This window comes from Puma concolor, chromosome B4 (assembly GCF_028749965.1).
Source record: "Puma concolor isolate L17-30 chromosome B4, mPumCon1.1.hap2, whole genome shotgun sequence".
NCBI lineage: Eukaryota > Metazoa > Chordata > Mammalia > Carnivora > Felidae > Puma > Puma concolor.
In genome coordinates this window covers 142,922,442-142,944,780 of record NC_141673.1, presented here as the reverse complement: position 1 = coordinate 142,944,780, position 22,339 = coordinate 142,922,442, and the positions used below count along the sequence as shown (strand labels likewise).

Genomic DNA, 22,339 nt, shown 5'->3' with positions numbered 1-22,339 from the left:
TAGCTCCTTCCAGCTCTCAAGGTCCAGACCCCTGGGTCCTTCTTGGATGCTGAGGTTACTCCACCTGCCCGCATCCTCGGCACTTGGCCAAGGCTGAAGAAAGACTTCAAAGAATGAACGAACACAACCTGAAGTAAATTAAGGACACCTGACAACCCGAGAGAAAATGCCTCTGGTTCTAACACCGGCGGACGTGTTAATTCTGACTATCTAAATGGTGATAGATCCCACTTTTTAAACCATATTAACTATTTTTCAGTCCCCAGACAGCTTCTAAGTGAAGAGAGGAACGGCAGAAAATCTGGTTTTTGCATGTAGAAGGCAACGTGCTTCAGGGCCACTGACCGACACAGATGATACACTACGGGCTTCCACTCGTGGAGAATGCTCCCCCAGAGTCCCCCCAACCTGACAACATTACCGTGGAGAAGGGAGCAGTGGGGATCCCTGCTCCATGGCCCTGAGACCACTCTGTCCCCCACGCCGCTCCGGCCTGTGCGCCTTCCAGGTGGTTCCTCGATGAAACGGTGGTGGGGAGCCGCACAGGACCTTCCCAGAGAGAAGGGGCTGGCCCTCACGAGAGTCAGAACATCAGCTTCCCGCTTGGGTCCGTCCTCCACACACAACCGACTGGGAAAGAGGACTCCCCGCGGTCTCACCGGCGGAGTCTGCCGACCGGCTCCTGGTGGTGGTGACCCACTCCTGCCTTCCAGTTGGTAGGCACGACATCCACAGAATGGACCCGGACGTGGCTGCAGGACAGCCTGGCGGTTTATACGCCAGCACCTCTCCGGCCACAGTTCCCAGTCGGGGCCGACCTAGAACCGCCTCCCTCCCACATGATGCTACATGATTCCGTGAAGGCGTGAGAGCCACTGTCAGGTCTCCGGAAGCGCACGCTAACATCGGAACAGGAGCCTTCATCTTCACACAGGAGCCTCTGGATTTTTACATGCACACTTTCAAGTCCGCGATGAGAGGCGAGAATTGTCAGGAAGCTTGCACAGACCTCGGGCCCTGTGGGGGTGTGATGGGGACACCGAAGTCTTCATTCTTCACGCAAAGTTTAACTGGGCTTTTGTCTGGAAAAGAGCTCTCCTCTGTTGTAACAAGCAGGGCCGTGCCCGAACGGAGACACCACAGGAGACAGGGAACCAGCACCATGAGCAGGCACCCCCACATCCCACAGGTCTGTGTCTGGTCCTGCTGACCACTGACCAGATGGGTGCCCTGCAGTCTCACGTCAACTGTCCTGAGCCTCAGTCTCCCGACTGCAGAACAAGGCGGCCACCACCCCTCACCGGGCTGCAGGAACTAAGTGACAGGGCACCCTGATTCCCTGCTGCAGGCTTCCCTCCACCTTCTCCTCCCTTAGGTGGGAACCCTGCCTCTTCGAAGCCCTAGGAAAGAACCTGTGAAACTCATGTGCATAAAGCCGTAAATAATTGTGTTACTACTTTCAGAGTTAAATGTTTTTAAATGTTGCAAAAAACCAGAAAAGGCGCATCTCTCTCGTGAGCACCGAGTGACTGTGCAGGCCAGGGAGGTATTCCTGCTGAACGGCACACACAGTGCATGAAGGGTTAGGACACTTTGGGATCCAAAAATCTTTACTTTCATTCTAAGTGTAAAATCCAAATAAGCAAAATTTTGAGAGGTGGAGGTCCCAGGCGCACTTCTGCACAGACAGGAGCAGACCTGTGTCCTAGTAACACTGAAGGAGCAACATACTCAGAACAGCATGGAGGGAAAGGACACGAGGGCACAGGGGCCGTCACGGTCCAGACGGAGGGTGAGGGGCCAGGAGCAGTCACGAGAGAAGGTGTGCAACACGTGTGGCAGCCAAACACCCAGAACGTGGACACGTGTGGTTCGTGGGAATGAGGAGCCGAGGATGCTAATGCCTGGAGCCTGCTCCTCAAGGGACCAACTCTTTGGCACGCTGGCCTTGGGGTACAGGGGCCAGTGGGCCGTGTCCGGAGGCACTTGGAAACGGGGGCCGTGAAGGATTTCTTGGTGGGAGATGCAGATCTGAGCATCAGTGAAAAGCAGGTGGCCTTGAAGACCACAAGTCATGTGTAAGTGCATGATGTCAGCGAGAATGTGGAGACACAAGGGCAGGACAGGAGCCGTCTGGGGGGAGGGTAGGGACAGGAGGCCATGAGTGCCAGTGAGAGCCCCAGCTGGGTGGGAAAGAACCGACCTCCTGGGACCCAGCATCAGAGCAGAAGATGAGCCTTCGAAGAGCAAGCACCTCTGTCCAGAAAAGGAAACAGGAAGACACAGCAGAGACACGAGACATCTGCTGGAAAGGTGTCCGTGGTTACAGAATGTTCCCCAAGGAGACGGAAACACATGGGCGGTGACATTAGCTCCACGCCCCTGGTATTTCTGCAGGTGTCAGCTTTATTTACTGTCACCTAAACGTGACACAGGGGTGAGAAGCCTGACAAGAGAGGAGGGTCCTTCTCACAAGCCGGGATTGTCAACCCCAAATCACCAAAGGAGCCCCCCAAAACCTATAATGGATACCAGAGTCTCCCGTCTGCCAGAGTTATCTGACACATGGTCCGGGTTCTCCTTCTGGCCATCTCAGAAGCATGGTTTACAATGCTCTGAACACGATGTGTCAAAATTATGATTGTAGGACAGCCTGCCAGCCATTTTTATAAATAAAGTTTTATTGCCACACTGACATGCCCTCATGTTTCCAGGTGCCTTGGTACTAGAGAGCAGAGAGGAGAAGTATCAGAGCACACTGCTGGGCCCATACAGCCTCAGTCATTTACTCTCTGGCCCCGTGAAGGAAAAGCTTGCTGAGCCAGCCGTGTAGTCTAGCTGTGGGAGACGGAGCAGGGGGACCCCAGCTCAAGCGAGCGAGCTTTGCCAACATCCCCATCCTTGACAGGTGTTTGATGTTTTAAGACTAAGTGTCTGAACAGTATCAATGCAGAGGTTATGAGAGAATTCAGTACTTCAGATGATTCTACATAAATACGTGAGGGTAAGTTATCAAGCGCTCAGAATAAATCCCCTAGGAAAGAGGCGTCTACATACAAACACACAGCAGCCACACTCCGGGCTAATCACGCAAAAAGTGTGTGGGAGTGGGAGCGCCCTCTGATCTCCACCTTCTTAGCAGGATCAGATGCAGGAAACCTGATGAGAACCAGCTTGCTTACGCGGTACACAGCAAACACAGCGTTCACGTCGATGAATCCTACAACACTCTGGAAACGGCAAGTACTTCTGTGAATCTCTGGCTAATGACAACACACCCAGCATACGCTAACGGAACCCCAGTGATGATGCCTCCGCTGTGTCAGTCAGCAAAGGGTGACACAGACCTCACCGCCACGGTACCTGTGGCCACCAAATGAGAGACAAGAGCTCAAACCAAAGTCTATTTGCTGAACGTACAAATTTTATTATAAATGTACAACTACATTATCTATTCTGCTTTGTTCTTACTTCTTCGTCTAGAAACGTACCAATAGTTTCTGCCCAAATTTTCCACTTCCGTGTAGTAACTAATTCATTTTCCTCTCACGCTTTTTGTGAACAAGCCTCCTAGAGTTTAAAAGCATTCCGCTAATTTTCCTACTGAGTGACGCTCCTCGACTTTCGATACTGATACAGTACTTGAGGGGTGTTAATCCTGCCTGTTCCCGTTGTCTCAAGCATGTGACATGCACAGAGTTCTGAATGAATACCGCCTAGTAATGATCCAAAACATTCTGGTACTCACTGGGACAAGGGCCCTTGCCTTAGGAGCGGGGAGCGGTGTCACCCGGGGCCCTCTGCGTTGCATCCTGGAGGCCTCCATCCTCGCGATGGCACACCACGCGAGAACCCACAGGAAGCAGAGCCGCAGGTAGGAAAACTTCCTGGAGGTAGCTTTACACCATACACGGAGCTGGCCTGACTTTGGGGGTACACGTGTGGGGTCCCTATGTACACGGTCAGGGTGAAAACCCATGGGATTTTGCTTCAACAACAAGGTAGAACAGCCCAGTTTGTGGCAGACCCTTGTTGGCCTCTGTTGGCTGTAACCACCAGGCTTTCCTCCCCCAATCAGGGAGCAGCAGGGCCTGTCCCTCCAGCAAGTATCTCACCCAGCGGGATGAGGGGTATGGCGCTGGTGGGCTTACTCTGTGAACACACACAGTCTCATATGCAGGTGCACACACGTTTACATATATACACACTTTCACAACACACACATGCGCATTCTCTTGTGCACACCCTCCCTCACATGCGCAGTCTTTCATACATACTTCCACACATATGTACACACACTCATATACACACGCATATGCACGTATACCCTCCCAACACACTCATGCACATTCTTACATTCTGCCCTCACACACACACACACACGCACAGTCACACCCTCACACTCTAGACTTCTCAGAGTCTCAACAAGAGGGTAAATGCTGCCAGTTCTAGGACTTTCCACGTTGTCTGCTTCGCCATGTAGCTGTAGGTCTCCTCTTCCTCGTTTTATTCTGTTTTGCCACTGCTTTCTTTCAAATTTTTCACACGGACAGAAAATTTCCAGGTATCCTAGGAACTGATCTTTGCGCCAAATTAGAGAGGACTGTGACGTCACACTCCCAACAGCTATTTTTAGGTTCTGCTGAGACATGAAGCACATGAGTCATGCAGCCTCTTATAGTCTGGATAAATCTAACCCTGCAACCGGACCTTCCTCCAGGACGTCACAGGTCACGTCACAAAGGGACAGCCAGATGCGGGGACGTTCTGTGTGTCTCACGGTAAAAATTCTGAGGCTTCTTTACAAGTGAGGTGAATCACACCATACACACTCCCCCAGGTCGGGGTGAGCAGCACAGGTGGACAGCCTTCCGCGTCACACCACCCACGCGACACGCACAGACACTCTCTCAGGTCCTGCAGCACACACGATGAAACCTCATCTCTTTCACGGGCACACGTCTCTGTGTAATTTTTAGCTTACTCTGATCCCAAACGGAGTTCTTGGTGCTCACAAAACTGTATCACTGTCACCCGAGGATAGAAAAGTGAACTCTAATACGACCACTTGGCATTGGACTGTTACTTTACAAAAAGGCAGAATTTTCCTATTTTCTTTGTACTCACGACAGCTCTCAGAGGAACAAAGGAAAGAAATCATTATTCTTTTTTTCCCCACTAAACAACTAGAGCAGCAAAAGGGGCTTCTGAAGCTGCCAGCAGCCATTCATGTGGCAACAGAGGCCAGAGCCAGCTCTCCTGACTGGCTGCCTGAGCATCTACAGTAGAATCGAGGGCGCACTGCTGACACGGTTACCAGCGAGGTTAACTCTGACTTCATTCAGAGCGGGTGCTCTTGGGGCAAAGTCCGAAGAAAGTGGTTTGAGTTTCTTTGAACTCTGCCAAGTAGCTAATAATCTAGAAATAAAAGCTCGTGCATCTGAGATGTCTGTTGAGTACTTAATTCACTACCTTTGCCTGTTTCCTAAACTTGGACTTTCTGCAGACACGAGGTTTGCTGTGGCGAGGAGGGCATGGTGTCGACAAGCACCGTGAGGAGTGTGTGTCCTGTGAGCGAGGTGAGCCCTGCCACATTGCTATTTTAATGGGGACCTTCCTGAGCTATCCCGGAACCACATTCAAAGCACGTAGTTCACTCTGTGAAAGATTTTTATTGGGAGTTTAAAAACCTTAATCCACAACTAAAACTGGCTGAGAACAGATCTGGATGCCACACTCCTCCCGTCCACACTGGATAAGGCCTCATTTCGCGGCACGTACCTCCTGTGTCTACGATTCAGACAGCACTGCGGCTCATCCAACGCCCTCTCTTTTCTGCTAGTAATTCTTACCCTCCTTTCACACTATTTTCAAACATCTCAAGCAATGCTTGATAACGTTTCCTTTACGAGCAGAAAGCCCAACATCCTCGCTGTCAGGGACACTGGGGGCAGTGAAAAGCCAACTTCACAAAACAGAAAAACGAAAGCAGCAAAGCAGCTGAAGGGTTGGAGCCGGGCTCTGTGCCGTCCCTCGAATGGATTCCGCGGCCGACACGCACAGATGAATCCATAGACACCAAGACCACGGCCACTAGATGGCCACCGGCTTCGGGACGACCACAGCGAGGCACTCACCTATGTGCGTCTGGGCCATGACGTCGGCCAGTCTGTGGGCGGCGCCGCTCCCCCCGCTTTGGGTGGAGGAGGAAGAGGTCGTGGACGTGGTGGAGCCGTGGATGGCCTGGCTGATCCAGTGCTCCATGTTGATGCTGCCCTGGCTGGAGGTGGGGGTCCCCTGGGAGTCTCCCTGCACCGAGCCTTCGTCTTCCGAGCCAGAAGAGGTATCTGCGAGAGACAGATCTGCTATGCATCACGGCAAAGAGACAAACACCAGGGCAGACACCACCAACACACTCTAACCGCCGATGCTTTGTGCTTTCGACACTCTGGAAAAGTCACAGATCTCAGAGAACGAACTCTTTTTTGGTATAATGATTTTTTCATCGAAAACACCTTAAATAAATATGCTACAAAAAGGGTTTTTTTGTTTTGTTTTGTTTTTTTGACATTACAATCTTGGGCAGAGACATATACTCACCTATTTTCTTCACTCAGTCTGCGAAGAAGCCAACTGTTTCTAGGCATGCTTACAGCAAGCGAGAAGGATGGGGGCGGCATTTTCTGAGGCATTGAACTTCCATGTGTTTCAAAGTGTGACTGTAGCCCTTGTTTAGACCTGAGGTACTTCTCTGGGCTGTATTGTTATGTTTGTTTATTTTTGACAGAGAGAGAGAGAAAGCATGAGCTGAAGAGAGGCAGAGAGAGAGGGGGACAGAGGATCCAAAGCAGGCCCGTGCTGACATCAGCAAGCCTGACACGGGGGCTGGAACTTACAAATCGCGAGATCATAAGCTCAGCCGAGATCAAGAGTCGGACGCTCAACCGACTGAGCCAACAAGGTGCCCTCTGAGCTGTATTTTTAAATTTCGTGTGAGTAAAGATAACCATGTCCCCCCCCAAAGAGTAAGTTGTCAGCAAGGATAGTGGTGTAGAAGTTAGAATGACTCCCATCTCTTTCCCACCAAGGCTTTGCTTCCTCTTCTAGTGAGGATAGTATGTCAGCACATTACATGAGTAAACTAAACGTATTTGCTTTAACGCTCATTTCTGTTAAATTTTTTCACTATTCACTTGATTTATTTTCCTCTCTGAATACTGTGCAGCTTGGATTGAGATCAAACACATCACTTTTTTTCATTAAAAGTGATAGAACTATTTTTAAGTAACATGATTTCCCTAGCAGCTGTGACGTTTTCAAGAATGAAATACTGGTATACTTGTTATTTAAATCCTCATGTAAGAACAGCTTCTGGGTCCTACCATGGGTGAGGTACACCAGGAGGAAGTAGAGACCGGAGCAGCTCGAGAACATCTAAGGAGAACAAGGGAAATGACAATGTGTCTTAAATCAAGACACGGACTTTTGTTTTTTCCAACACAACAGTATTTGTGAAGGACAATGACATTCATATTTTATTATCATTGTGATATGGCCAAGCTCTCTGGAAAATTTTTGGAAGTTTGTTAGGAATTTGTTAGAAAAGCAGCAGTATCAATAGAAGACCAACAAACTCTCTCCCTCTGCTCGGCTTTGTGAAATAGTGGGATTATAATTTAAAGAAAATTTACACATTTTTTTGTATTCAGGCTTAAGGCTTCTTTCGTTTTTGTTTTTGTGATTGTGGTAAAATACAACATAAACTTTACCACTGTAACCATTTTTAAGTAGAAATTCAGTGATACCAAATACACTTATAATCTGTGCAACTGTACCCACCATTTCAGTATTTCTCTTCATCTTGCAAATCTGAAACTCTGTCCCCGTTAAACAATGACCCTCCATTCTCCCTTCCCCAAAGGCCCTGGGAACCACCATTTTGCTTTCTCCTTATACAACTGGGGCCACTTTAAGTACCTCACACAAGTGTCTTCATACAGTATTTGTCTTTGTGCGTGGCTCATTTCATTCTGCGTAACATCCTCAAGGCTCATCCATATTGTGGCACACTGCACAATTTCTTTCCTAAGGGTGAATGATAACCTATTTCACGTATGTAGCACATGTTGCTTACACATCCATCTGTGGACAGACAAGGGGTTGCTTCCATGTCTTAGCTATTTCGAATAATGCTATGAATATGAGTGTACAAATATCTCTTTAAGATATTTCAATTCCTTTGGGTACAGACCCAAAAGCAGAATTGCTGGGTCATGTAGCATTTTTTAAGTAACTGCCATACTTTCTGCCATATAGGTGTTCCCACCAATAGTGCACAAAGGTTTGAATTTCTCCCCATCCTCACCAACCACTTGTAATTTTCTGGTTTTTGACAGTAGCCATTCTAGTGGGTGTGAGGTCGTATCTCATCGTAGTTTTGATTTGTGTTTCCCTAATGACCACTGATGTTGGGCATTTTTTCATGCTATTATTGGCCATCTGTACCTCATCTGGAAAAACGTTCAAGCCGTCAGACTTACGATTTTTGAGAAACGCACATACCCCTACATCCATCCAAATATTATCCTCCCAAAAAGTATTCTTATGCTTCTTTACTGTCAATCTTTCATGCCCACCCCACCCTTTCACAAGAAAACTACAGAAAAATATCCCTCATGATACAGACACGAAAGTCCTGAAAACAGATTAGCTAACAGAATCGAGCAAAACAGAAAATGGATAGTACACATTAGGACCAAGTGGTGACATTCAAAAGTCAATTAACGTTATGCACCATATTAGTAGGATAAAGGGACAAAAACCCTAAGTTAACTTTCAAAGTCACAGAAAAAGCATTTCACAAAATCTAAAACTAACTTATGATAAAACCTCTCACCAAAGCAGGAATAGAAAGAAATTTCCTCGACCTGACACAGGGCATCTGTGAAAACTCATAGCTGACACTGTATTTAATGTTAAAAGATTAAACGTGCAGCTCCTAAAATCAAGACTAAGGTAAGGATGCCCCCTCTTACCACTTCTATTCAACATTATTTGCAAACCTCCAGCCAGTGAAATAAAGCAAAAAGAGTAACTTCAAGGCATCCAGATTGGAAAGGAAACATCAAAACTGTCTTTAGTCAATTTAATATGATCTTTTATGTAAAAAGTCCCAAGGAACACACTAAATTCTTCAATTAATAAATTTAGCAAGGTCACAGAATACAAGATAAAGATACAAAATATCTTTATATAGGGGCGCCTGGGTGGCGCAGTCGGTTAAGCGTCCGACTTCAGCCAGGTCACGATCTCGCAGTCCGGGAGTTCGAGCCCCGCGTCGGGCTCTGGGCTGATGGCTCAGAGCCTGGAGCCTGTTTCCGATTCTGTGTCTCCCTCTCTCTCTGCCCCTCGCCCGTTCATGCTCTGTCTCTCTCTGTCCCAAAAATAAATAAACGTTGAAAAAAAAAAAAAAACAACAAAATATCTTTATATAGATACTAGACACAATTAAGGGAAGACAAAACATAGTTTGAAAATTGTGAATCTGGTACAGGATTTGTATTCAGATTATATGAAGAACTGTTAACTAGTGAGGAGACAACTCATATAAAAAATGGGAGAGTGTGAACAGTCAACCAATGAAGATACACAAACAGCAAATAAGCCCATTAAGAAAATACAAATTAAAACCACAATGAGATAACATTTCATATCTACCAGAATGGCTACAATAAAAAATACAGACAATATAAACGTTTGTAAGGATGTTGAGAAACAAATCCTCCTACACTGCTAGTGCGAATGTAAAATGGCAGTACCCATATAGAAACAATTTGGCAGTTTCCTGAAAGTTAAGCATAAAATAACTATAAGATTCGTTAATAAATGATATATGTTGATGCAAACATATGTACATACATGTGGAGAGCAGTATTATTTATGATAGCCAAAAGCTGGAAACAAGCTCAATATCTACCAACTAGTCACGGGTAAACAAAACGTGGTGTACCTACCAGGATACAATTCAACAAGAAGGAATGAACTGATGCATGCTACAACATGGAAGATGCAAAAGAACACATTTTATCATTTTATTTACAAAATTTCCAGAATATTTACAGAGGCATAGAAATCAGATCAGAGGCCCCTATGGCTGAATGTTATAAGGAGAATTAACTGCAAATGGGCACAAGGAAACTTGTGGAGTGGTGGAAATGTTCTAAACCTAGATTATGGCAATGACAGCATTATCTATATATTTATTAAAAATCACCGAGTCACACACTTACAATAGGTTAATTTTGTGGAATGCAAATTACACCTCAAGAAATGTATTAAAGGTGAATGTGTGTTCCACAGTAGTTGAGTATAATATTCTGTGAACAGCAACTGCATCAAGCTGGATGACCGTGTTGTTTTGACCAATTATTAAGAAAGGTATTTTTTAAATCTCTAGTTATTATTCTTGACTTTTCTATTCCCCCTCACTATTCCAGCTTCTGCTTTATAAATTATACTGCTCTTTTATGTATGCAAGTACTCATTATTACATCTTACGGATAAATTGTTCACTTTTCATTATGTAAGGTCCCACTTTATATCTTGTATTACTATGTCTTGCCATCTACTTTGATGTTAAGAAAGACTTGTATGCTTTATATTTAATGTTTCCACTGTATAGTTTTTCAACCTTGTATTTTTAAACTATCTTCATTTTTGACTTAAATGTGTCCTGGCTGGATCAGTGGGTAGAGAGAGCATGTGACTCTTGATCTCAGGGTTGTGAGTTCGAGCCCCATGTTAGGGGTGGAGTTTACTTTAAAAAAATACGGCTGTATCTCTTATAGAAGACATATAGATGTATCTTCTTTTTTTATCCAGTCTGACAATCCCAATCTTTTAATTGGGTGTTTGGTCCATTTATAATTATCATAATCAATGATATAAATGTGCTAAAATCTAGCATTTTGCTATTTTTCATTCATTCCACCTATTTTTTATATCTGTTGATTTTTCCTATGTTCTTTAACCACATTTAGTTTCATTTTATGTCTTCTATTAAATCTTACTTGTACTTTTTTTTTTTTAGTGGTTGATGTAAGGCTAACAGCTGTGCATCCTTAATGGGTCTATATGGGGTCAATATTCTGTTTATTCTTCAAATCTGACACTATGTTCTCTTTCACCTCTACTCTGAATACACCTGACACTACACATTTTCTACTGTTCACATTCTACCTACTTCACAAAATAGCCACACAACAGTATAATTCCACTCACCCCTCCTTATTGTTTTAAAGCAAATTACAATAGGAAAACATAGTATTGTTTGCCCATTTACTATTTCCAGTGTTTTTTCCTTTTTACCGGTTACGTTTTTCATCTAACATCATTTCCCATCAGCCTAAATGACATCCGTTAGCATGTTTGCAGCGCAGTCCTCCTGGCACTATATTCTCTCACTTTTCATGTCTCATTATGTCTTCATTCCATCCTTGTTTATTAAGGATATTTTCTCTGAATATGAGTTTTGTTTTTTCCCTTTAGGACTTTAAATATGTCTTTATACTGTCTTCCAGTCTCTATAGTGTCTTTATGTAGGTCATTCATCATTCATATGATGTGCTCTTGTATGTAGTATAGGTTTTCCTCCAATTACTTTCAAGATTTCCTCTTAATCATGGGATTTCAGCACTTTGACCATTGTGAACTGAGGTATGATTTTTTTTTAACTTATCCTGCTTTGGGTTCACTGAACTTCTGGGATCTATAAGGTGGATTTTATAGCAGTCTGAGAAGTTCTCGACTATTGTTTCTTCAAATATTTTTTCTGCCCTCTCCTCTTTTCCTTCTTGGGTTCCAAATAAGTGGGTAACATTGTACCATAATACTTGAGGTTCTTCTGTTAAGTTTAATTATGTCTCCCCGCTCTTCAGTTTGGTTAATTTCTCGTCATGTCTCTTCAGGTTTACAGACACCTTCATCTTCCTCCTTCTCCAATCTGATGTTAAGCCAATCCAGTGAAGAACTTTACTGTTCTAGAGTCTCCATTAATTTTAAAAAAAGTATTTTTCCCTTTCTCTACTCAGCTCACGTATTGAGACAATATTTTCCTTCAGTACTTTAACATATTTTAATTTGATTCCCTGAATGTTTGTAATCAGATTTTAAAACTCCATCTTCCACTATATCAAACATCTAAAACCAGAGCTCTCCAACAGAAATAGGAGTCTCATAATATAGTTTTAAACTTTCTAGTAGCCACGTTAAAAAATAGATACAATTAACTTTTTAAATGTATTTTTATTTATCACTAAATATTCCAAATATTGTTGCTTTAATAAATAATAAATATGAAAATTAAATACCCTCCAGTGATTTTTTCATATTAACTCTTCAAAATCTGGCATGAATTTCACACTTACAGCAAATACAATTGACACCAGCCACAGATGATTAGTGGTTACCAAGAGCACAATGAGGCCATCTTATGTTCATTTTATGTTGACTCCTTTTTCTGTGGCCACAGATCACATTTCCTGTATCTCTTCATATCTAGTGACTGTTTACCGAGCAGTACACATTGTGGATGGTATGTGGAGGAGACTCTGGATTCTATAATCTTCCTCTAAAGCCTTGTGATTCTTATTTTAGCAAGCAGTCGGACGTTGAGCAGACGTGGAGTGATTCTTTGCTAGTGTGGATCTGCAGAAAGCTCCAATCCTGTCATCTGCCTGAACTCAGATCTCTGCCTCCTCAACTTAGCAGAACTACTGGCCTTGCTCAGATCTCAATCACTGGGCCATGGTCTAAAAACTTCTCCAGGCAGAAAACTGTGAACTGTGGGGCTCACCTCACAAGTTTTCCTGCTCTCAGGTTAGTCTCTCACTGCTGGATGTCCGTGGCTTAAAAACAGCTGCCCCATTCATTTGGGGCAGTTTTATAGTTATTTACAGTGCATGGGTTAGTCCAGTACAGGTTATTTCATTATGAATAGAAACAGAATTGCTGGCAAATTCTTATTATATTTTTAAATGTGAAAACTAAAGGAAAGCTTCACCTGTAAAAGACTGTCAGTGTAACAGTGATACTGGTTGGTTACACTGGTCAGTGACCAGTCATTTCACAGAGAAAATACGTATTTCAGGAATATGCTCTGAAGATCAGAGGACATGAGATGAGTTTTAACTCATCAGTGTTAAAGCAACAAAGGAAAAAAGAATGAGAGAAAATAGAGCTCAGCCCCAAGGTTTTGTTCAAGCAAGTATGGTTCTAAACAGGTAGAGTACTGCTACGCACAAAACAGGTTGTAAATAAAAATTTTATGATGATGGAGCTGGCATTTGATTGTATGAAACTATCCCATGTGATATTATCACCAGGACCTTTGAATGACAGTTTACAAAATGTATTACATGGCATACAAGCAAGGGCCAACTAAATGGAAATATTTCACCAAAATTATACTCCCAGTAACGTTCTTTTACATTTCGTAAAGATATACGTACAATGTTTGATTTCCTAAAGTTTTGTCTTTCATCATGTACAATAAAATAACATTTCTGAGGATGGGTTCAATGTGTGAAAAGGCACATACATAATCACATTGTTTCTTGCATTTTAAACTCAACATTTCTCATAAAAAACGTAGCTCAGAAAAATGTCAATCTCTTTGAATGCTGTCTAGTTCCAAACATCTAGTTAAAATATTTTAAGTGGGTTCGTTATCCTTGTAAGTGCATTCTGTTACAAAAACACATAAAAATAAAACTTTTCACCACATTAGCAGAACAGAGAGTCCAGAAATGAACCCGTTTATATGGTCAACTAATCTATGACAAAGGGGGCAAGAATATGCAATGGAGAAAAGACAGTCTTTTTTTTTATGTTTATTTTTGAGAGAGACAGAGAGAGACAGGGACGGACGGATGCACACAGAGTGCAAGCAAGGGAGGGGCAGAGAGAGATAAGGAGACACAGAATCTGAAGCAGGCTCCAGGCGCTGAACTGTCAGCACAGAGCCTAACGCAGGGCTCGAATTTGTGAACCGCGAGATCATGACCTGAGCGGAAGTCGGATGCTTAACTGACTGAGCCACCCAGGCGCCCTAAAAAGACAGTCTTTAACAAATGGTGTTGGGAAAACTGGACAACAGGTAAAAGAGTGAAACTAGACCACTTTCTTATACCACACAAAAATGAGCTCACAATGGATTACAGACCTAGATGTTTAGATGTGACATCTAAAACCATAAAACTCCTGTAAAAAACAGCCAGTAGACTCGTAGACATATCTTAGCAATACTTTTTGGACATGTCTCCTCACACAAGGGAAACAAAAGCAAAAATAAGGAATTAAGACCACACAACTGAAAAGCTTTGCACAGTGAAAGAAAGCTCTGCACAGAAAAAGCAACCTACTGAATGGGAGAAGATATTTGTAAATCATGTATCTGATAAGGGGTTAATATCCAAATAAATATATAAAGAACTCATAAAACTCAAGACCAAAAAATAATAATAATCCAAACTATCTGAGTAAAAATGGGCAGAGGACCTCAAAAGACATTTTCCAGAGAAGACAAAAGATGGCCAACACATGAAAAGATGCTCATCATCGCTCGCCATCAGGGAAACGCAAATCAAAATCAGGCATCTCATCACATCTGTCATAATGGCTAGTATCAAAAAGACAATAAATCACAAACGTTGGCGAGGATGTGGAGAAAGAGGAAGCCTCTTTCACTCTTGGTGGGAATGCAAACTGGCGCAGCCACTGTGGAAAACAGTAAGGAGGTTCCTCAAAAAACGGAACTATCATATGATCCAGCAATTCTGAGTATTTATCAGAGGAAAATGAAAATACTAATTCAAAAAGATATATGCACCCCTATGTCTTTTGTTGCATTATTTACAATAAGCAAGATATGGAAGCAACTTAAGTGTCCAGCATATGATGCATGAGGATGTGCTATCCGTACAATGGAATATTAGTCATATAAAAGAATGAAATCTTGCCATTTGCAACAACATGGGTGTGCCTAGAAGGCATTATACTCAGTGGAATGTCGGAGAAAGACAAAATACTGTAAGATTTCACTTGTATATGGAATCTAAAAACCGCAACAAATGAACAAAAACCAGAAACAGACTCAAATATGGAGAACTGGTGGTTCCAGAGGGGAGGTGGGTTGGGGGACAGGCAGAATAGGTAAAGAGGATTAGAAGTTACAAACTTCCAGGAGCACCTGGGTGGCTCAGTCGGTTAAGCGTCCAACTTCAGCTCAGCTCAGGATCTCCCAGTTCATAAGTTTGAGCCCCGCATCAGGCTCTGTGCTGACGGCTCGGAGCCTGGAGCCCATCTCAGATTCTGTGTCTTCCTCTCTCTCTCTGCCCCTCCTCCGCTCACATTCTGTCTGTCTGTCTGTCTCTCTCTCTCAAAAATAAACATTAAAAAAAAGAAGTTACAAACTTCCAGTTATGAAATAGAGTCACGGAAACAGAAGGTGCAGCATGGGGAATACAGTGAATAACACTGCACTAACTTCATATGGTGACACGGTGACCACACATCACAGGGAGCACTGAGTAATGTGCATAAATGCTGAATCACTATGTTGTACACATCTCTGAGTTAAAGTATGTGTTTCTATTACTCTCACTGCTTGCAAACACTCAGGATTCAACTTCAAAACACTCTAAACAACGTTGTACACACCCATTTGTTCTTACTGTGCAAGGTAACTTGGGTCTGCAGGAAGGGAGAGTGGCAACAAGGACATGAATAATGCTGGAACCCAACACACAGAAAAAACACGTAATTTAGGCTCAATACTTCATGTTTTCTAATAGATACCTGTGTAATTTAACCTTGCTCTTTACTTTGGTTTTGAAGATCATAAAACACAGACTGTAATTATTTGGGTAAAGAACAGAACTTAGGTAGTTATATAAAGTTCAAGATAAATAAAAGCATAAATACGAATGGGATATTACCTTCAACCATTTAAGATCGAGGTCAGCAGGCCTGTGGATCAAACTGGCCCTCTGCCTGCCTTTATAAATAAAGTTTTATTGGCAACAGCCACAGCCACTCACTGACGCGTTGCCTGTTTTCACACCACCACAGCAGAATAAGCAGCTGTGACAGACACTGCACTGTCCAGAAACCAAAATACTACCTGCACTTTACATACTCCAAACTGAGGTAACAGGATACATTTTTCAATTCATTTGGTTTCTTAATATAACCTTATGACACATTTATGTTTTAAGAGTTTGAGAATATATATACATCTATCCAAGCAGAAGAGAAGTCCAAATTCAGTTACAACTATGGAGGCACAAACTGTTCTCTTTTGCTACATGAAGAATTAAGTGAAATTTCGTAAGACTAAAAGTCTGCATCATTTACAAGTCTCAATGAAAAGGTTAAAATACTATTTGTATAGACATACCTAGTAACATGAATTTTCCCTCCGAGTTTAATATAGAGCGTATACACCATTTTTGGACTTCTAGTTCCGAAAATCTGAATCACAGCACCATTACTTTGAAAGCTACAAGGACCGGGACTGCTGAAGCTAGCAGTGAATTCATCCCCAGGCTCGCCTGTCACTTTGGGAAGCAGACAGCGGGCCTGCTTCTCACCTGGAGGTGTGTAGGCGTCCATCGAGGTCTGCACAACCAAGGACCTGCGTTTGGAAGGCATAGGCACTGCCATCTTCCTTTCTTTGTGTTTAGCCAGCGCTGCCTGCACAGCTTCTGTGTGGACATCTAAAACAAAAAGAGAGCTCAATCACTCCATTGTTCACAGACATCCTGAAGGCCCCAGGCTTTTTTTTTTTTTCTCCTTTCTGTCTGGTCCTGTGACATAGTTTACCCTACAGAAACTGTTACAAACAGATGTGTGGGGAAGGAATGAAAAGAAGGATAAACCTGCTGGTTTGAAAGCTGCAGTGAAATGACATTCAAATTCATTCGGGCTTTTAATTATTCATTTTATTACCCTAGAATCTACATAAATAATCACACACTGGCTGCAGAGTGCTGTGTGACTTTTCTTAGGTGAGTGGGTCTTGATCTTTCTCGATTTCTTCAGAAAGAAATTTCTGAAGAATACATTTTTCAAGCCTCGTAATGCATTCTGATGTTCTGCTAAAGGAGGCACGTACTCCTCACAGGCTGTGGCAATGATTTTCACTAACACTTACCAAGCACTCAGGGCCAGTCACTGTGTTTGGCCTTTTGAGTGTATTAAAACCAACTGCAGGGGGCGCCTGGGTGGCTCAGCCGGTTAAGCGTCCAACTTCGGCTCAGGTCATGATCTCGCGGTGCGTGAGTTCGAGCCCCGCGTCGGGCTCTATGCCGACAGCTCAGAGCCTGGAGCCTGTTTCAGATTCTGTGTCTTCCTCTCTCTCTGACCCTCCCCCGTTCATGCTCTGTCTCTGTCTCAAAAATTAAAAAATAAACATTTAAAAAAAAAAACCAACTGCAGCCACCCCACAGAATTTACTGAATGCCTACTTTGTAAGCGCCTCAGGGCTGGGTACAGTGGAGAACGAGGTGGACGAGGTACTGTATCTCACGCAGCTTACTTGCTAACAGGTAAGGGACACACAAAAGACAATCGCATAGGGCAGGAATTAAAACAGAATAAACATACGGCCTACTTAACAATGAGGCCAGGAAAGAGTTCAGTCAATGTCACGTGTGAGCAGTAAGAATAAACAGCCATTCTGGGGCGCCTGGGTGGCTCAGTCGGTTAAGCGGCCGACTTTGGCTCAGGTCACGATCTCGCGGTCCGTGAGTTCGAGCCCCGCGTCAGGCTCTGTGCTGACAGCTCAGAGCCTGGAGCCTGTTTCAGATTCTGTGTCTCCCTCTCTCTGACCTTCCCCCATTCATGCTGTCTCTCTCTGTCTCAAAGGTAAATAAATGTTAAAAAAAAAAAAAAAAAAAGAATAAAGCCATTCTGGCAAGATGAGGATCTCCAGGACACAGAGAAAACCCAGCTCCCAGGTATGGAAGCTGACAGAGCAGGTGCCAGCAGAGAGAACAGAGCCATGCGGAGGGATGCACCTGGCTCCCACTTTCAGTGTGACAGGAGCACTGGGGATTTTCAAGAGGGGATGACATGATCTGACTCCATGTCAGGGGGTCGTCTGGCTGCCGTGAAGGCAGCCACAGGAGAACAAGTGGGAGCAGGGAACCAACCAGAAGGCAGTGGGTGGTCAGGCACCAGATGGCTCTACGCAACCTTCCACACAATTCCACAAAGGAGGGACTCCGAGTATTTTGCAAATGAGTAAGCAGAGGTATGAAGCTCTCCCAGTTATTTAAGCGCGAGTGGCAACGCTAGGTGTGAACCCAGGTGTGAACAACTCTGGTGCCCACACCCTTCACCATCAACCACACCACACTACACTCTAGCTGTTCCTATGAAAACTCTAAGAGATTAGCATTTTAGAAGAGGCCACCTAGCCACTCCCACGGGCCAACTGCAGCCTGCGTCTCTCCTTATACAAAGTGTGAAAAGACACTGTGAAAAGAAAAATCTATTAAGCAGAGGTAAGTATTCATTTACAGATGTGGGGGAGAAAATAGAAAATATACATGCAGTGAAATGTTCAGATCTTTACACTGATAAAGTTCAATGCATGGAAATGTATCTATAGAACCACTACCCCAATCAAGACACAGGACATATCTATCAACCCAAAGTACTTACATGTGTCCTTCCAATCAAACCCCACCCTGAATAAACAGCTACTATTCAATATTTTGACTAGCTTTCCTTGGTTCTTGACCTTAATATAAATAGAATCACACTGATTTTATATAACCATATATAGACTCTGCTATAGTGCTATATGGATCAGCACTTCATAGGTTTTTACTGATAAGAACTGTTAACAACATATCAATGTATCATCATCTGTATTTCTCCAGTTGATGGTTATTTATGTTACGTGGCCAAAAACACTAAAATTCACCCTCCCAACAATCCAGGTAGTCAGTACAACATTGTCAACCACAGGCACATGGTTGTGCAACAGATTCTCAAAGCTCCCCATCCCACAAGATGGAAACTCTACAACTCCACCTCCCTCTCTCTCAGCTTCTGGCAACCACCATTCTACTTTCTATTTCTCTGAGTTCGACTAGCCTAGATACCTCACGTAAGTATAATTGTGCAGAATTTGTCTTCTTGTGATTGGCCCATTTCTCTTAACATAATGTCCTCAAGGTCCATCTATGTTGCGGCATTTATCAGAATTTCCTTCCTTTTTACAGCTGAATAATGTTCTACTATATGGATACAACATATATTCTTTATTGATTCATCCACCATTAAATACTGAAGTTTTGACTACCTCTTGGCTGTTGTGAATATGCTACTATAAACACTTGTGTATAAATATCTGAGTCCCTGCTTTCATTTCTTTCATATAAACACCCAGAATTGGGATTGCTCAGACTTCCAGGGAAGGTCGGGAAGTAGGAGGGTCCTACCCTCACCTTGTCCCATGAACACATCTAGATAACAGGCACATCATTGCAACTAACCCAGAAAAAACCCTAAGACTGACAGAAGAAGCTCTCCACAGTTAATGGTAGACAGGAAACCAAAGTGAAAACAGAAGGAAGGGCAGAGACCCTTCCAGAACCAAACTAACCTGTGAGACTAACCACAAACAGGAAGGAGAACATGAGTGTAGAGAAGGGAGAGGAAAAGACCCCACACCAGCCACCCCAGACACGGGGGACCCTGCACTGGGAAGATGAGACCCCGAGACATTTGGCTTTGAAAACCAATGGGGCTTAACTTTGTGAGTGTTTACAATCAGTGGGACTTAACTCGGGGTACTTTAAAACTCAGCTGGCTTACTTCTGGGAGAGCCTGAGGCCAACAAGAAACTGAGTCTCTGCCCTGGAAGAGACAGCAAAACACACAACCCCAGAGATGAAGCATAAAACAGCAGTATGAAAAACTCCTGAGGTACACAGGAAGGATTATTTATTTACTAATTTCAGAAACCCACAGAACGGGCAGCGGTCTTTAGGAGACTTGTCTAAGAACAAAACAACTGGCGGGCACCATTTCTCTCCCCGCCCCCCAGCCTAGTTACCTGGATACCTACAGGAACCAGCACCTACAGTGGCCACCTAGCTCTGCTAACAGTACACCTGACCCCCACATTTTCCTTCGGCCTCACTTCACCCAACCTGCCCCACTCTGCAGGCATCCCTCGAAGTGGCTCCAGTTCCCATTCTGCAACCAGACCAGCACATCTAGTAACACCCAAGGTGCTGCCACCCTTGAATCCACCTCATCCAACTTGCCCACTGAACAGGAGTCCATCCAAAGCAGTGCCTGCCTCACCTCATTTTGCAAGCAACCCCACAGTGACCAGCACCACGCCAAAGTGACTCCTGCCCCAGGAGAGGGGAAGATCCCCCCACACACCAGTCCAACCACAGCCCCAGCAGTGGGCTGGGGGCAGACATCACGTCTGACTGCTAGCCCCACCCACCAGCAAAAAGCTCACAGGGGGGCAGCAAAAAAAAAAAAAAAAAAAGAGAGCCCTGGAGTTCAGAGTCACTGCAACCCCAACAGTCAGAGTGGGGGCAGACTGCAGGCCTCATCTCCAAGAAAAGCCCCTTTGGGGCCAGCACAAGAGAGTACCCTGCAGTAAGGTGTGACTGAAGCCTAGCACACAGGCTAAGAGGAAGCATCTAGTCTGACCCAAGGCAGCCAAGACTGGCCTCTGATAGCACAGGAACCAAACCCTGCCCACAACGGGCAGAGAGAGCCATTGTGGGCAATTGGAAGGCAAACATGACTCAACCACAACAGCATGGCACATGCAACACACACAGGTGACACTCTGAAGTACCAAGTTCTGGTCAACAGGGGACATTGTACAGGACATTGAACAGGGAGGCACAATAACTCTTCATAAGGCCCCTACTTTCAACATTAGGAGTCATAGCTGACTCTCCTAACAAAACAAAACAGACACAGAGAGTGAGACAAAGTGAGACAGAGGAATATGCCCTGATGAAAAAACATGAGAGGGGCGCCTGGGTGGCGCAGTCGGTTAAGCGTCCGACTTCAGCCAGGTCACAATCTCGCGGTCCGTGGGTTCGAGCCCCGCGTCAGGCTCTGGGCTGATGGCTCAGCCGTCAGGCTCTGGGCTGATGGCTGTTTCCGATTCTGTGTCTCCCTCTCTCTCTCTGCCCCTCCCCCGTTCATGCTCTGTCTCTCTCTGTCCCAAAAATAAATAAACGTTGAAAAAAAAATTTAAAAAAAAAAACATGAGAAATTCACAGCAAAACAGCTCAATGAAACAGAGATAAGCAATATACCTGATAAAGAATTCAAAGTAATGGTCATAAAGACACTAGATTTGAAAAGGAGTGGAAGATTCAGCGAGACCCTCAACAAAGAGATAGAAAATATAAAAGTGAACCAATCAGAGATAAGAACTTAATAACTGATATTAAAAATACATGAGAGGGAATAAACAGTAGACTAGAAGAAGCAGAATGGATCAGTGACCTGGAGGACAGAGTAATGGAAGCAGCTAAGCTGAATAGCAAAAGAAAAAGAACAATAAAAAATGAGAACAGATTAAGGGAACTCAGTGACACCATCAAGCATACTAATATTCACATTATAGGGATCCCAGAAGGCAAAGAGAGAGAAAAGGGGGCTAAATATTTACTTGAAGAAATAATAGTTGAAAACTTCCTAAATCTGAAGAAACAGAAATCCAGATCCAGGAGGCACAGAAAGTCCCCAGCAAAACTAACCTGAAGAATTCACATCAAGACACAGAGATTAAAATGACAAAAAGTGGTGATAGAGATTTTTTAAAGCAACATGAGAAAACAGTTACATTCTAGGAAACCTCTTGAGGCTATCAGCTGATTTTTCAGCAGAAACTTTGCAGGCCAGAAGGGAGTGGCAGGATATAGTCAATGTGCTGAAAGAAAAAAAAAAAAAAAAACCTGCAACCAACAATACTCTACCCAGCAAGGCTACCATTCAGAATAGGAGAGATAAAAAGTTGCCCAAATAACAGGCAAAGAAGTTCATCACCACGACACTAGCTTTACAAGAAATACTAAAGGGAATTCTTTGAGTGGAAAGTAAAGATAACCAGGAATAAGAAAATTAGGGAAGAATAAAATTTCATAGGTACACACCAACACAAGTACATTAATTTCTTATAAAACCAATATGGAAGTAAAAGCATAAAAGCAGTAAAATCAATTGTATCTATAAATATTTGTCAATGGATTCACAAGAGTATGTGAAGTATGACACCATATAC

The 22,339-nt window shown here is 43.7% G+C and overlaps 1 protein-coding gene across 7 annotated transcripts in view; it reads right to left on the bottom strand.

Annotated features, from left to right (window-relative positions):
• Nucleotides 1–22,339, bottom strand: part of DIP2C (DIP2 acetate--CoA ligase C (putative)) — a 415,544-nt gene that overhangs the window by 149,102 nt on the left and 244,103 nt on the right. For all 7 annotated transcript variants that reach the window (XM_086715073.1, XM_086715079.1, XM_086715076.1 and 4 more), the window contains 2 exons: nucleotides 16,650–16,775; nucleotides 6,138–6,347 (listed from right to left, as the gene is read on the bottom strand). In XM_086715073.1, coding sequence (XP_086571199.1) covers nucleotides 6,138–6,347; nucleotides 16,650–16,775 — 336 coding nt within the window. The remainder of the gene's footprint in view (nucleotides 1–6,137; nucleotides 6,348–16,649; nucleotides 16,776–22,339) is intronic.